The sequence below is a fragment of the Hermetia illucens genome, chromosome 4, assembly GCF_905115235.1.
Source record: "Hermetia illucens chromosome 4, iHerIll2.2.curated.20191125, whole genome shotgun sequence".
Classification (NCBI taxonomy): domain Eukaryota; kingdom Metazoa; phylum Arthropoda; class Insecta; order Diptera; family Stratiomyidae; genus Hermetia; species Hermetia illucens.
In genome coordinates this window covers 166,991,619-167,007,247 of record NC_051852.1, presented here as the reverse complement: position 1 = coordinate 167,007,247, position 15,629 = coordinate 166,991,619, and the positions used below count along the sequence as shown (strand labels likewise).

Genomic DNA, 15,629 nt, shown 5'->3' with positions numbered 1-15,629 from the left:
ACAGAAGTGTTCGATATCCTGTGTGCGTTCATCACGGCTTTTAGCAAGTCGATACAGATCTCTCTCGCCATCCCGAGTGTCCAGTTTATCGTAAAGATTTTTGAAATGGTTCGCTCGGGTGACAGCGACCGCTTTCTTTGCTTCCCGGTTGGCATTCTTATAAATTTGCCAATTAGCAGGCGTTTTATCGTCGAGAAATTTGTGGTAGAGGCGTTTCTTTTCACGGACCTTCATTTCAACATCATCATTCCAAAGCCAAGTATCTCGGTTGATGTACCGCTTACCCGGCTTGGTGACCCCGAGGGTTGCAGAGGCCGCTTTGTGGATCGTGTCTTTCATTTGGTTCCATGATTCTTCCACATTCGTAATGGTTGGCAACCGTATGAGTGAGACCGTTTCTTCTTTCTTCTCACCAAACCGCCACCATTTAATGCGCGGCGGGCCAGTGCGTTCTTCACGCTGTTTTATCGGTGGCTTAATTCGCAGGACGGCAATCAACGGCCGATGTTGAGGTGCGATGGTCTCATAGGGAACGACTTTGCAATCAGTGACAGTGGTACAATGTTGGCGTCTTATGAGAATATAGTCGATTTGCGTTTTATTGTTTCCACTATAAAATGTGGGAAGATGAGACAATCGTTTGATGAACCATGTATTCATAAGTACAAGGTCATGAGTGTCCGCAAAATCGATTATACGCTCGCCACCTTCATTGCGCGCTCCGAACCCCTTTCCCCCATGGCACCTGTTACCGTCTGCTTTTTCACCCACATGACCATTAAGGTCGCCGGCAATGATTATGTAATCGTCAGCAGGCACGTGACAAGTCTTTTCATCGAGAAGTTGCCAGAAGGCATCTTTCTCGGCATCAGGTCGACGTGTCTGTGGTGCATACGCGGTGAAGAAGTGAATAGTGCGATCAGCTGATATAATGGTGAGCTTCATCAGCCGATCATCAAATCGTTCGACTTCTTTAATGGCATCACGAAAACCCTCTGAGATGGCAATGCCAACACCATATTGAGTGTGTTGGTTACCAAAATAGAGAAGTTTGCAGCCATTTTTACCGCGTTCGCGTTCGATGTCGCAGCTTTTGGCACCAGACCATCGGGTTTCTTGCAGAGCGCAGATGTCAATGCGCCTTTTCCGAAGGGCTCTTGCGAGTTCCTCGGTCTTTCCAGTTAGGGTACCAACATTTAGCGTGCAGACACGTATTTGTTTTGTTCGTTGTGTGCGGACTAACTTGCGTACGTCCTGACGCCGTCCATGCGTCAAGAACCCTTGCCGATTTCTCGACAGGACCGGGGCCCGTCCTGCCGCGTCGACTGAGGTGGACGCCCTAGCATTTCTCCGAGGCTTGTGACTCAATCCGATCATCATGTTTGTAACGATATTGTATGCATTTTCTTGGTCGACCTGTCGCGGGGCCTGTCACCAAGAGAGATCAGGTAGGATTTAGGATAGTGGAATAACTCCAACTGTACTCTATTTATCTCTTTCCCTGATCTCAGCATTTTATTTTTGTTTTACTGAGGATAGTACAGAGTACGTTGCCTCAAACCCTCCTCCTTTACCTGGGCTTGGGACCAGCATACTATGTTAATAGCATGGCGGAGTTTGGACGAGCATTGTCATGTTGCAAAATAACTTTATCATGCCTTTGCTGGTATTGCGGCCGTTTTTTCTTGAGTTCGCGGCTCAAACGCATCATTTGACGTCGGTAGAGTTTGCCCGTGACCGTTTCGTTCGTTTTTAACAGCTCATAGTATACCACACCCAGCTGGTCCCACCATATACACAGCATGATCTTCTCACCATGAATATTCGCTTTAGCCGTCGATGATGAGGCATGGCCACGTTGCCCGACGCTTGCAATTATCGTAATGGATCCAGTTTCCTTCGCCAGTAACTATTCGATACAGAAAACCCTTCCTTTCTTGTCGTTGGAGCAGTTGTTCGCACGTGAAAAAACGGCGTTCGACGTCTCTTGGCTTCAATTCATACGGAACCCAATTTCCGACCTTTCGGATCATTCCCATTGCTTTTAAATGGTGGGAAATGGCGTGCTGAGTAACTCCAAGTGTTTTTCCAAATTCTTCTTGCGTTTGCGATGGATCTTGATCGAGCAATGCCTCTAATTCTTCATCTTCAAAAATTGTTGGCCGTCCGGCGCGCGCTCTTCGTCGTCCAAGTCAAAATTGCCGCTTTTAAACCGTCCAAACCACCTCTGACACGTTCGCTCAGATAGAGCATGGTCACCATAAACTTCCACCAAAATGCGATGACTTTCGGTTGCTTTTTTCTTCATATTGAAAAAATGAAGTAGAACTCCCCGCAAAAACACATTATTTGGTACAAAATTGGCCATCTTCGTTGATGAAAAAAGTATTGTTGTTTACACTTCAATTAAATAATTTATAGTGACGTTTGTGCCTATTGACAGTAGCTTTCCGATGAATGTTTGGAAATGTGAATCAATGGAATAAAAAATAAGCTACGCCATCTATTGTGAAAACCGACAGAACTTATTTGTAGGCCTAATAGTTTTCTATTTTTATTCTTCCCGTTTGACCAGTGCGGTTTGATGTTGTTGGTTGATTGGTTTTCGGTGCTGAAGTTGCCACCATATATTTTGCCTTGCCTTCATTGATATGCAGTCCAAGATCTCGCACCGCCAGCTTTATCTGGATGAAGGCAATTTGTACGTCTCGGGACGTTCTTCCCGTGATGTTGATATCGTCAGAATATGCCAGTAGTTGGGTAAACTTAAAAAAAATCATACCCCTCCCATTTACCTCAGCATCAAGGATTACTTTTCCCAGGGCCAGGTTAAAGAGGACGCATGATAGGGCATCCGCTTGTCTTAGGCCGCACATTAGTCAGGGTCAGCCTTGTTACCCTTATCATTTTCGTCGGAATTACGAATTCTCTCATGGTGGTGTACAGTTTTACCCTAGCTATGCTATCATAGGCGGCTTATTAATTTCGTCGGGATACTAAATTCTCTCGTGGCCGTGTACAGTTTTACCCTGGTTACGTTATCATAGGCGGCCTTAAAGTTGATGAAAAGATGGTGCAACTGATAGCCACATTTCAATAGTTTTTCCATCGCTTGTCGCAGATTGAAAATCTGATCTGTTGCTGATTCGCCTGAAGTGAAGCTTCTTTGGTATGGGCCAATGATGTTCTGGGCGTATGGGGCTAACCGACCTGGCAAGATAGCGGAGAATATCTTATAAGTGGTACTCAGTAACCTGGTGATACCTCCACAACTGCTAGTCTGCGTTGCCAGTCGTCAGGCATTTTTAGTAATAGTCTTTTTCCGCACTTGTAGGAGACTGACCGATGGAGCCCTGAAACTCTTCAAACTTTTATCAAACAGAATTTTTCACACTTCACGAGGCGGAATCGAAAATTGTCCGTTCGCACGACAAGCTCGCTCTTGTGAGATGCCCGGGGAATTTTCGTTGTAACTTTCGGGTGTCGAGGACAGTAAATAGAAAAGTCGAGATCGGAGCGAAAGCAAAGGAAAGGTTGGACTTGTAATGATTTGACTTGATTTATTTTCACTATTTAACTCTTACTTTTTTGATTATAATATTTTTTTAATGATCGCGCTGAAGTGTTCCGTGTCGCGGTTGGGAACAGAAGAGACCGACTTATTTCCATGCGGTCCTTACTGTCCCAACCAACGGCACTTTTTTACCGCTGGCTCTCCACTTCCCCGGTGCGTTCTGAAAACGCGTGAGTGGAGAGTTTCCACGTTCAGCGCCATCTACCCGTCCGCATCCGCAACATCCGAAATAAATTTCGAATGCTGCAGATCCTGCCGCGCCACACATTGATTCACTATCCCACACCTTGAGCATAAGTTGCTTGTAGGTTATTAAGGTTTTCTGTGAAATAAAATGATCGATTTATACGGAAACGGCTGGACCGATTTTCACGGAAATTGGTGGGTCTGTTGTTCCCTTCACATACAGCAAGGGGCGCCACTTTGTGTTTAGTTTAAGGACGTGAATGGAGGGTGCAATATTTTTTCACCTAATGTGGCCATGTGGGATATCAAATGAGAGGTATCAATTAATACTTTTCGAAACTGATCGCATATTTGATATCGGGTGAAAAGTAGGGGAGTGAGGGCTCCAAGTATGACCCTTAGAAAGTGTAACAGGTCTCGTTCTCAGAACTTATCCAACCGAAAAATCTGAAAAAAATCACTGTGGTATATCAAAACGAAACCTAGGTTCCATCCCGTTCTGATATCCGCATATAACGTTAATAATAATACATTAGCATTTGCTTAAGAGATAACATAAGGCATAACTGCCGTCACTTTCTCCGTATAATAACGTATAATATACTTGTGCGCATGAGCCGTTGCAAATATAGTCATGACTTTTTTTTACTTCGAATTTCTTAATAATATTTTAAGGGGATATTTTTGAGGTTCAAAGAAACCTATTTAGGGTGAAGAAGAAAATGTGAAAGTTTGAAGCCCAAAAGTCCTCTTAACATGAATATCTGTTACGTAGGCATAATCGGACGGTGCTCTTTAGACACAGATTGATTTGGAGACCACAGTCAGAGCCCCGCGGTGACTGACAAAGCGGTGATGGTTTTGCTGAGCGCGGTCTTAGCATTCATACCATTGGGTGCGAGGTCTATCTTATACCTCTGCCGCAACTACACGCCTAAGCCTATAAGGTGTTCCGTCCGCGATATGGGCACAACCACCATAAAACTCTCACAGGACGAACAACGGCAAATAGCCGATCCGGGAACCAATAACCCAGGAATTCTCCTGGGGCATATGCTCTCAGAAGGCTATCAGGGTTCCCTTGATACCAGATGACCTCCGATGAGGCTTCGTGGTAAGAGTCATTTCAGATAAGAAGATAAGATAAGACCCGAGTCTGGTCGTTTCTCATATTCCATGTCTGTTCTTGGATAATAAGGCAGGCATATCTGAGTATCCGATATTGTCTCCTCCAATTTCATTTTAGCCGTCTTTCGGGTGATAAAAAGTTGACACCATGCTAATAGGCAGTCGCTGGGGGCCAGATCCGGCGGGTACGGAGGATGAGGAAGCAGTTGGAAGCTTAATTCGTTGAATTTGGTCATCGTTTTGATTAACTTGTGGCACGGTGCGTTGTCTTGATGAACGATGACTTTCTTCTTCTTCATGTGTGGGCGTTTTTTTCGCTATTTCGGCCTTCAAACGATCCAATAACACCATGTAGTAGTCGCTGCAAAAACTCAGGAAATCAACCAGGCGACTTCTAAATCGTGCTCGTAACAAGGATGAAGACTGGTTAAATTTCAGGAACTCACAACGTGAATATAAGAGGCTCTTGAGGTGCTCGAAACGAGACTCCTTTAGAGCGTACTGTGAGGAACTGGAAGGCGAAAGGGAGACTTCAAGGCTGTGCAGAGTCCTCAAAAGGGATGACTCGGCCAAGTTGGATTCTCTTAGAAAACCCGGCGGTACTTTCACGAGCTCCAGACTGGACTCAGTACAGACCCCCCTGGAAGTACACCACCCGAGAGAACGGGTGGGAGAAGTGGTAGGGGGAGAGTTGACGGTTCTTGCAACCCCTTCAACACGCAAGCGTTGCAAGGGGAACTGGAACACTGCGAAAGCGGTTGTCACCCATGAAAAGGTGAGAGCTGCCATACTGTCCTTTGAACATTTCAAAGCACCTGGCATGGATGGCATCTAACCGGCAATGCTAAAGGAGGGTATGGAGCATTTAGAGCGACCTCTAAGAAATATTTTTCGAGGATGTCTTGCTCTGGGCTACGTGCCTTCTTCTTGGCAACAGGTTAAGGTAGTTTTCATACCGAAACCTGGGAAAGATGACTATTCTAATCCAAAGAACTTCAGACAGATCAGCTTGACTTCATTCTTGCTGAAAGGTTTGGAGAGACTGCTGGAGCGTCACATTCGTGGAAACGCACTTAGGTCACACCCACTTAATGAAAACCAACATGCTTACCAACGTGGAAAGTCCTGTGAGTCTGCTCTTCATTCTTTGGTCACAAAGATAGAGGATGCAACTTTGAATGGTGAGTACGCGATGGGGGTGTTCGTGGACATTGAAGGGGCTTTTGACTGTGCGCCTTTTCAAAAACTTTGTGATGTCGCCAGAGCGCATCGTGTTGATGATGCTTTAATTAAGTGGATCCATGCTATGCTAACGCAAAGATTGTTGTGCGCTGAGGTAGGGGTCGATCACTACCTGGCTACAGAAGCGATGAAGGGCTGCCCCCAAGGAGGTGTGCTTTCGCCGCTTCTGTGGAGTATGCTGATCGACTCACTGCTTTGCGAACTGCAAAATTTGCCAATACACGCTCAAACTTATGTTGATGACGTAGCTGTACTTGCTGTTGATCGGGATCTTGGAACGGTGTGGAGGAGCATACAGCGTGCCGTTGATTTGATAGACAGCTGATGCCTTAGACATGGTTTGTCAGTAAATCCAAATAAAACCACAATGATTTTGTTCACAAAAAGGGGAAAACTGGATGGACTTTGTCTGCCTGAGATGAGGGGTACTACCCTTCAACTCTCCGAAGAAGTGAAATATCTGGGGGTCACTCTAGATAAAAAACTTCTTTGGAACAAACATGTAGAGGTAAAGATGAAACGAGCTCTCACAGCTTATGGGTTGTGCAGACGGACCTTTGCCTCGACATGGGGACTCAGGCCTCATGTGGTAATGTGGATATACGTTGCCATCATTAGGCCGATGTTCGTATATGCATCCGTAGTGTGGTGGGTTAAGGTGAGACAAAAAGGTTTTCACCGTAAACTAGACGCACTGCAAAGAACTGTTTGTCTGGGTATCATTGGTGCCATGAGCACGACATCCGGCGCAGCTCTGAATGCACTACTCAATTTGTAGCCCCTGGATATATTTATTCAAAGCACTGCAATGAGAGCAGCTCATAGGCTAATTCGATTAGATCTATGGGAAAACAACGGATCTGGGGGGCACAGAGCATTGGAAGAGTTACTGGGAGGACTGAATCCAGTTCTTACAATACCTTCCAATTCTCGTGTCCCCATACATCTATTTGGTAGAAGATATGTAGTTACCCTGAAGCGTAGAGAGGACTGGGAAGACCCAGAGGAATGCGTGGCGGGATATACGGAAGTCTTCTACACCGATGGCTCAAAAACAGAAGAGGGTTCTGGAGCCGGAGTCTACCTCTCGAATAAAAACGAGAAGTGGGCTTTTCCTTTGGGACAATATGCAACGGTTTTTCAAGCCGAAGTTTATGCGATCCTAAGGGTGGCAAACTGGGTGATTGACGAACGGTTGAAGGGCAGGCGCATCGCAATCTGCAGTGACAGTCAAGCTGCACTGAGGGCATTGAGCAGTCCTTTGATCACCTCGAAAATCGTTCAGGAATGCAGAAACCGTTTGAACTCCGCCAGCAATTGGGGTATCAGTGGCATTGGCTAAATCTGTTTTCAAAAACTGGGAACAAGTTTCCCATAACGACAGGTGGCAGAACTTAAATGCTGCTCGACACACCAACTTTTCCTGCCAGAACCCAACATATGTACCGCAAAGTTTATCCTGTCGAAAAGCAGGAGGATTTGCAGGTGTATTGTGGGCATTGTGACAGGCCATAATTCACTAGCTAGGAATTACCGAAGATGATACGTGTCCCTCCTGTAATGAGGAAGCGGAATCCACGGAGCATTTCCTATGTGAATGCCCTGCCTATGGACGCATCAGGCATCAGATCTTTGGTGCCGATGTCCTCCAATTGCGACGGGTAGCATCACATCCACTAACGGAAATCCTGCGATTCGTTAACGAATCCGGAATATTCCGTTAGACGGGGGAGGCGAGTACAATGGACCAACACGGCCTGAGTGCTCAGAAGCTGTAGCTTCTCCCCCACCATACACACACACACACCCACAGTCGCTATTGATGGTTTTTCCTTTTTCGAGGTAGTCAATGAAAATTATACCATTCGCATCCCAGAATACGGACGCCATCACTTTGCCCTCCGACTGTTGTGTTTTTGGACGCTTCGGGCGGCTTTCACCGGTCGTACGCCATTCAGCTGACTGCCGACTTGACTCCGGAGTGAAATGGTGAATCCATGTTTCGTCCACTGTCACATATCGACGTAAAAAATCCTGTTTATTGCGAGTAAACAGTGCCAAACAGATCTCCGAATCATTGATACGTTGTTGCTTTTGTTCCATTGTGAGCAAACGCGGCAGCCATTTAGAAAAAACCTTTTTCATAGCCAATTTTTGGTGCAAAATAGTAAATGCACTACCAGTTGATATGTTCACCATCTTAGCTATCTCGCGCACTTTCATTTTGCGGTCACCCATCACGATTTTCAATACTTGCTTGGTGTTTTCGGGAGTTACTCCCTCATTTGGCCGACCCGAACGTTCCGCATCATTTGTATTAGCACGACCGCGTTTCATGTCGAAAACCACCGACAAATGGTTGTTTTCGACGGAGTAGAGTCCGGATAACGTTTTTCAAGCCATTGCTGAGCTTGAACAGTGTTTTTTCCGCATTAGAAAACAATGTTTTATCAACACACGAAACTCGTTTTGGTCCATTTTTTCACGATTGCAAAGGTAGCGTCACTTTAACCACTATAGCTTTCTTGGTTATGTTTCGGATTACATCAAATTTTGACACATCTTATCTGAAGGTTGGTACTTCTGAACCTTGGTATATAAATGGCATTATTAGCGCCATTTCTACGCTAGTCCCGGGACTTATTGAACGATGTGTTATTTCACCCCCAGATAACCTAGAAATTTAGACACCTAAACAAGAGACAATAAGTATATTTAGTATGGGGTTCGTTATGAAAATAGATCAATTTGGGACGAAATTTTTTAGTATTGACTAAATAATTCGGATACTTTCCGTAAAAGTTTGGAATGCCTTATGATAAAAATAATAATGGATTGATGTAAAAAATTAGGACGCTATTTCCGATCGATTTGCGTATAGTTGAAATTTGATCATTAGAACATATTTTCCACAATTTTCCTTCTATTTAAGATCTATTATTGCATGTACTCTTGAATGTTGAGAGTAGTTTTCCCCTTTGTATTTTTAGATTTAATTGAATTTTATTAATGTAGTTAAGTAGAACGTATCGATTCATTAGCTTTTCTTTGTTTTTTTTCTTTCCTTTTTATACAATATGACGTTGGTGTTATGCTGTGTGCCTGGTTTTGCAACTGTGTGATTTGGCTGACTGTGGAATTTATCCGACATACTGGAAATGGTGAACGAATGCCAAGACAGATCATCTCAAGATGATAACAATGGAGGCGAACGGGCAAGGTCAGTTGTTAATCCTGCAACTACAACCCACATGAACGGTGCCGCTGCTTCTGAAAATTTGGGGGGTGGTAGTGCTAATAGTAACGGTGTAAGTCCAGTTACTCGGATACAAACACGTCGCCCCCAGACACAAACACCATCTCCAATAGAACAAAAAGCTCTACTGGCACCACAAGTCCTGTCGCTTACCATCCATAAAGACTCCAATGGATATGGAATGAAGGTAAAGTAGTTAATTTTCAGAATTTTAAAAATCATCAATAACTTTTCAATGTTGTTTTTGTAATTTATCTTGCTTTAAGCTTAGCATGTATTTAGAAGTATTAGGTTGTTGCATATGAAATGGCCGATTTGGTAATCAATTGAAGTTAGTTGCGATTTTCCTGCATTAAACCACCACCAGTTGGCGCTGTTGGTGTCGGATAATGAAGTATAAATACTACATTTAATCAAGCAATCATTTCAGTTTTGACCATCGTTCTGAAAGCAGTGAATAAAAAGGAAAAAAAAAGGATGGAAAAGAGTCAAGAACGTATATTTTTTCTGTATGAGCTCAAACTCGGTCATAAAGCAATGGAGGTGACCAGGAACATTAAGAACTCATTTGGAGCTGATACGGTAAGCGAACGAATCACACGGCGGTGGTTCGAAAAATTACGGTCAGGCGACGTAAACCATGTAGACATTCAGGATCATCGATTGACAAGAACGAGCTGCGTTTGCTAGTCGGATCCGACACACGTCAGTCTGTGAGGGACATTGCAGAGATACTGGGCGTACACTATTTGACAGTTTCCCGGTACTTGCAACAACTTGGAAAGGCGAAAAAGCTCGACAATGGATTCAGCAAGCCCTTTTTTTGGGGGGGAGTAGGGTAGGTGAATGCGTTTACTCACAGAATGTTGGACTCTCGCAACAGCACGCTGGCGGACTGCCAACTAAACACTTCCCTGTCATCAGAGAACTAGCCTGGAACCGTTTGACACATTACTTCGGGCTAGCCCTCCCGCTCTTCCGGCTTTGGGAGCCTTCAAGTTAGGGAATTCCTTTCACCAACGCGAGGGGAGGGGAGGAACGGAGTTGTTGTTAGTTCAAGGAACCCCTTACCGTCCGATCTCTTCGCCGGTCGAGTTCAATCTTCTTCGTAATAAGAAGAGCCCGAACATAATGCGCAATACGATTCCAGCCGCCAGAGCTCTTCAGAATCTCTCTGACAATGTTGTCTGGCGAGAGCTCCCCTGTGGCTGCTGGCGGAGGCCGTTCCACCTCTCGCAAGAGAAAAAGGTGTGTTCAGCGTCGTCCGCCACTCCATTGCAGAACACACAATCAGGAGATCGCACCTTCCCAATCCTGGTGATCCAGGAAGACTGAAAACCTCCATGTCCACTTAAGGGTAAGGAAGTAATCAATCTCACCGTGCGTTCTAATTTGTCGATGAGCCGCGCAGTTCACTTGCCTCTTGGCTCATTTTGCCAAGAAAGTTGCCACTCGCTGAAGTTGCGTTGACGTTCTTCACGGGCAACCACTTCTCTTAAGTTTTCGCCCTTACGGCGATAGATAGCTTTGCGCTGCTTGGCAAGGAGGGCAACGGGGATCATTACCGCAATCACCATCACAACCGGTTCGGAGACGGTACGATAGGCAGACGCCACTCGCAAAGCTCTCCGCTTCTGCACTTGATCGAGGCGTTTACGGTGCACCTTCTTGTCAAGGGCATCAGCCCATACCTCTGCACCATAGAGAAGAACGGACTGCGTGGCTCCCATGAGGAGACGTCTCCTAGTTGATATAGGGCATTCGACATTCGCCATTAGCCGACTCCAGCTGCAGCCCTGTCCGCTGCTGCTTTGATTTGCTCGAAGAAGCTCATCTTCGAGTCAAGCATTAAACCAAGGTATTTAATCGCTGGTTTTGACTCTATAGTCAACTCGCCGATCGATATGGGACGCAGAGTCGGGATTCTCCTTCTGGTTAGGGTGACTACTTCGGTTTTTTCCAGCGCAAGGTTGAAACCGTGAGCAGTCATCCATCCGCTTACCCGTTGCATCAATATGCCAAGTCTGCTTTACGCCTGTTCAACAGTGCGTCCGGCAACAAGTGCCGCAACGTCGTTTGCATAACCGACCAGGTGTGACATTTCGGGCGCATCGAGTCTCAGCAGACTATCGTAGGAAGCGTTTCCGAGGTCCGGCCGTAGGATGGATCCCTGTGCTATTCTCGACGTGATTTTCATCCTCTAGCGTCTCATAGAGCAGTGAGCGGTCTTCCAGATAATCTCTCATTATCCGCAAGAGATAGCTTGGCACGTGAAAGGAGTTCTCTAGTGTGCCTAGCATTACTGTCCATCGGAATTGAAGGCATTTCTGAAATCAAACGTTATGAGGAGCACTATCCGTCGAGATCGGCGACTGTGTGCCCCGGCTCTATTAAACGCATCTACGACCTCCATAACAGCATCCACTGTAGATTTCCCTGTTCTAAACCCGAACTGCCCTGCGGATAAATCCCCGGCAGCACGGATCGCTTCCGCGAGTCTACCCCTGACGAGCTTCACGAGCACTTTTCCGGCCGTGTCAACTCCGGGTCTCCTTTACCCTTACTGATCAACGTGATTTTGGCCACTTTTCAGCGACAAGGAAAAGTGCCCTCCTTCAAGCACGCGTTGAACACTTCAAGCAGCAATTCTGGCCGTTGGCGGAACACCAGTTTGTAAACTTCCGCCGGGATGCGATCAGGACCTGGCGCCTTCCTGTTTTTCATAGTGAGAAGCGCTTCTTCGAGCTCTCTCATTGTGAAAAGGGGGCAATCCACGACGCTTTTCGCGCTATTTACATCAACCCGTACAGGATGTCTGGGAAACAATGCCCGCACAATGCGGTCCATCTGGTCGGTGCCCAGTATGCAGGGCTTCCGCAGGGCCCTTACGGAGCAAAACATGGCGCTTCGAATGGAAATTTGCAGTTCTTTACTCTCCTGCAACAGAAGCGATCCGTTTTTGCACAGAATAGTCACATTTGATGAAAGTCCTGGGGGTTTAACGTGAGTACCTGCCGTGTAGGCATAATCCCACGGTCCTCTTCGGACACGGATTGATTTTGGGACCACAATCAGAGCCCCGCCATGCGAGCACAGCGGTCCTGGTTTATATTGAGTGCAGGCTCAGCATTCATACCAGTGGATGCGAGGCCTATCTAACACCTCTGCCGTAACTAAGGGGTGCGGCACCCGTGTTGTACAGCGCAATTCCACGCTTGAGCTCCGAGGAGCTCTACCCGCGATGTAGGCATAACCACAACCACCATGAAACTCCCAATCCCCCAGGGGGCCAATCGCAAATAACCGAGAACACATCCTCCAAGAATTCTCGTGGAGCATATGCTCTCAGAGGGCCGTCCCGGTTCTCATGGTACCAGATAACCTCCGGTGAGGTTTCGTGACCGAAGCCACTTCAGATGAGTGCCTTGCAGACTCGGGTCCTAACACATGACCAGCAGGCAAACAGATCCTCATAAGTTGGATGAGCCTACTCCCAGCTTGGCCCTATACACTCTTGGCCCGTCGGAAGACGGTCTCCAGCAGTCACCACGAAGAGGTCGTTTGATGTTGTCGAATTATACAATTTTAACCTGAAGCATAATCAGACCAGGCCGCCGGTGTGGTGATAGCTTCCTCAGTGACTAATCTGCAGGACTGCAAAGTTACTGCACTTTCCTCACCTACCGCCTGAGATGCTGCGGTGGCGTACAGCCATAAAGACAGAAGCTATCTACCCCCGCTCCTTTCACAATCGGACTTGGGACCAGGAGTTTTTATATTTTTATCAATTAATTTTATTTTTTTTTGTGCTTGGAATGAATCTGAACTGATTTCCCTATCAATTAGATGACCTCCTTTTTTCGCGAAACTGTTAAATAAGAGACATCCTTTAATATCGTGGCCTGAGGATGTCAAGGGTAGGTGGGAACTTCAAAGGCTGAGTCTCACTATACATCTGAGGCAGGTGAGACATTGATCGAGGACGTGATCTGCGTTGATTCTCCTTTTCGATCGCAGCACTCGGGTCCGGAGTCTTAGGACTCCACGCGCGCATCTTTTTTACATTTTATTTCATTTCCAGGTTTAGCTCGCCTGTTGTTCATTTCGATGGGGGTACGCGAATTCCCGTGTTTGTAATTTTTATTTTTTTTATTTTTTTGTGAGATGACACATGAGGGATTGAAAAGTTCGAGGGGCTCCCCAAATTCCCGGGCCTGGCTAGCACGGAGAAGTTGAATGTGTCGGTGCAGCATTTCGATGGAGCTTCAACATTTTTGGCCGGATCTTCACGATAAATTTCACCATCTTTTTCGGTTTTTGGGACAGCTCTTCCCTCTGGATCGTCCCCTGCCACTAAGGATCGACGACCATCGACAATTCATTTATGCCATTACAAGAGAAACATGAAAACCGCAAAAGCCCCTTTTGGACAGAATCTTCCTCTTTAAAATACCGCATGAAAAAGATGGGGGTGGTGGTCTGGCCTTTGTTTGCAATTCGCATGCAGTTGGGTCGCCTCAGATCGCAAACGAAAGCACCTTGGTAAGGTTTTTTTTTGTCTCAATGAAGAATCTGCGCTCTCTCTGCCTTTGGAATATGTTTTCAAATTCGCAAAAGCATGTGAACGTAGCAGGTGGGAGGCCATTAAATAGACACTTTTAGAGGATGAAAGTCCTGGGGGTTTTACCAGATAACCTCCGGTGAGGCTTCGTGGCCGAAGCCACTTCAGATGAGTCCCTTGCAGACTCGGGTCTGATCACCCTCCTCGAGTACATGGGGACGGAACTCTCCAAGTGACATGTGATGAAAAGTGGATATTATACGACAATCGTCGCCGATCAGCACAATGGCTAGATGCTGATGAGCCACCAAAGCATATGCCGAAACCGAGCCTCCATTCGAAGAAGGTAATGGTAAGTGTTTGGTGGTCTACAGCTGGAGTTATCCATTATTCTTTTTTGGCACCTGGAGAAACGATAAATGCACAGAAATACTGTGCCCAACTCGAGGAAATGCACCAAAAATTGAGTATTCACCGGCCGAGATTAGTCAACAGAGATGGTGTGATACTTCTTCACGACAATGCACGACCTCATGTTTCCAGAACAACGGTTCAAAAGTTGAACGAATTGCAGTATGAGACTCTGCTTCACCATATTCACCGGACCTTTTGCCAATCGACTACCACTTTTTTAAACATTTGGATCATTTTTTGGCGGAAAAACAATGTAGGAATAAAGATGCTGTCAAAATTGCGTCCGTCCAGTCGCTCTCTATGGTTCTGAGTGTTGGCCGACCATAAAAGACAATGAACAGCGTCTTGCGGTAATGGAGACGAAGATGCTACGTTGGACTAGTGGCGTCACACGTTTAGATCACATCCGAAATGAGGATATCCGCGATCGTTATGGGGTTGCACCGATCGTGGAAAAGTTGCGAGAGAGGCGTCTCCGATGATATGGTCACGCAATTCGTGCTAACGAGAATTCACTTGCCAAGAATGGTCTGAACATCGAAGTCGATGGTAAACGACCAAAAGGCAGACCTAAGCAACGGTGGTTTGATACGCTGGATGGGGATTTGAAGGCCTCGAGATTGCACCCAGATCAGGCATTCGATAGAGTCAAATGGCGAAGCCGATCACGACGAGCCGACCCCGCCTGTGAACGGGACAAAGGCTGAAGAAAAAGAAGATTCTGTCAAAATTGCCTCCGACGGATTTATGAACCCCCGACAGTTGGACTTCTACAAAACTGGCATACATGCTCTTGAATCTCGCTGGGAGAAGGGCTTTGAATTGACTGGCACCTATTTTGATTAAATAAATGAATTTTTGTAAGCTTTAGAGTCGTTTGAAATTTTAGTATCAAAACCGCCATTTCATTTGCAACAATCTAATAGATTTGTGTATTTGTAATAAATTCATCTAAATGGATGTAGACCTTACCGAAAAAAAGAAAAAAAAATCCCGATAGAATACGACTAGACTCCTCTTTCAATCTTAGTTAAAAATTGTGTATTTAGCGACTAACTGAAAAAGATATTAGATAAGAAAACAATTAATTAAAGTATTCAGTCTGTAGTCTCAGTTTTGAATGAGTGCTTAGAATGTTATTAAATTACTTAGGCAAATTTCCGTCGATGCTTTTGTGGAAAGCCAAGTGTGTTTTCTTGTATCTGCTTCAACGAGGCAATCACAAAACGTGAAAAGCCAACAAAAGTCAAATATGATTCACTCGAAAT

General features: G+C 45.7%; 1 protein-coding gene across 8 annotated transcripts in view; it reads left to right on the top strand.

Moving 5' to 3' along the window:
- Positions 1–15,629, top strand: part of LOC119655610 (rho guanine nucleotide exchange factor 11) — a 181,848-nt gene that overhangs the window by 15,296 nt on the left and 150,923 nt on the right. For 5 of the 8 annotated variants that reach the window (XM_038061578.1, XM_038061573.1, XM_038061571.1 and 2 more), the window contains exon 2: positions 9,312–9,573. The exons of 2 other annotated variants lie outside the window; for them this stretch is intronic. In XM_038061578.1, the coding sequence (XP_037917506.1) occupies positions 9,312–9,573 (262 nt within the window). Of the gene's footprint in view, positions 1–9,307; positions 9,574–15,629 lie in introns of all 8 variants that reach the window. One more of the 8 variants, XM_038061572.1, reaches the window with a different exon arrangement.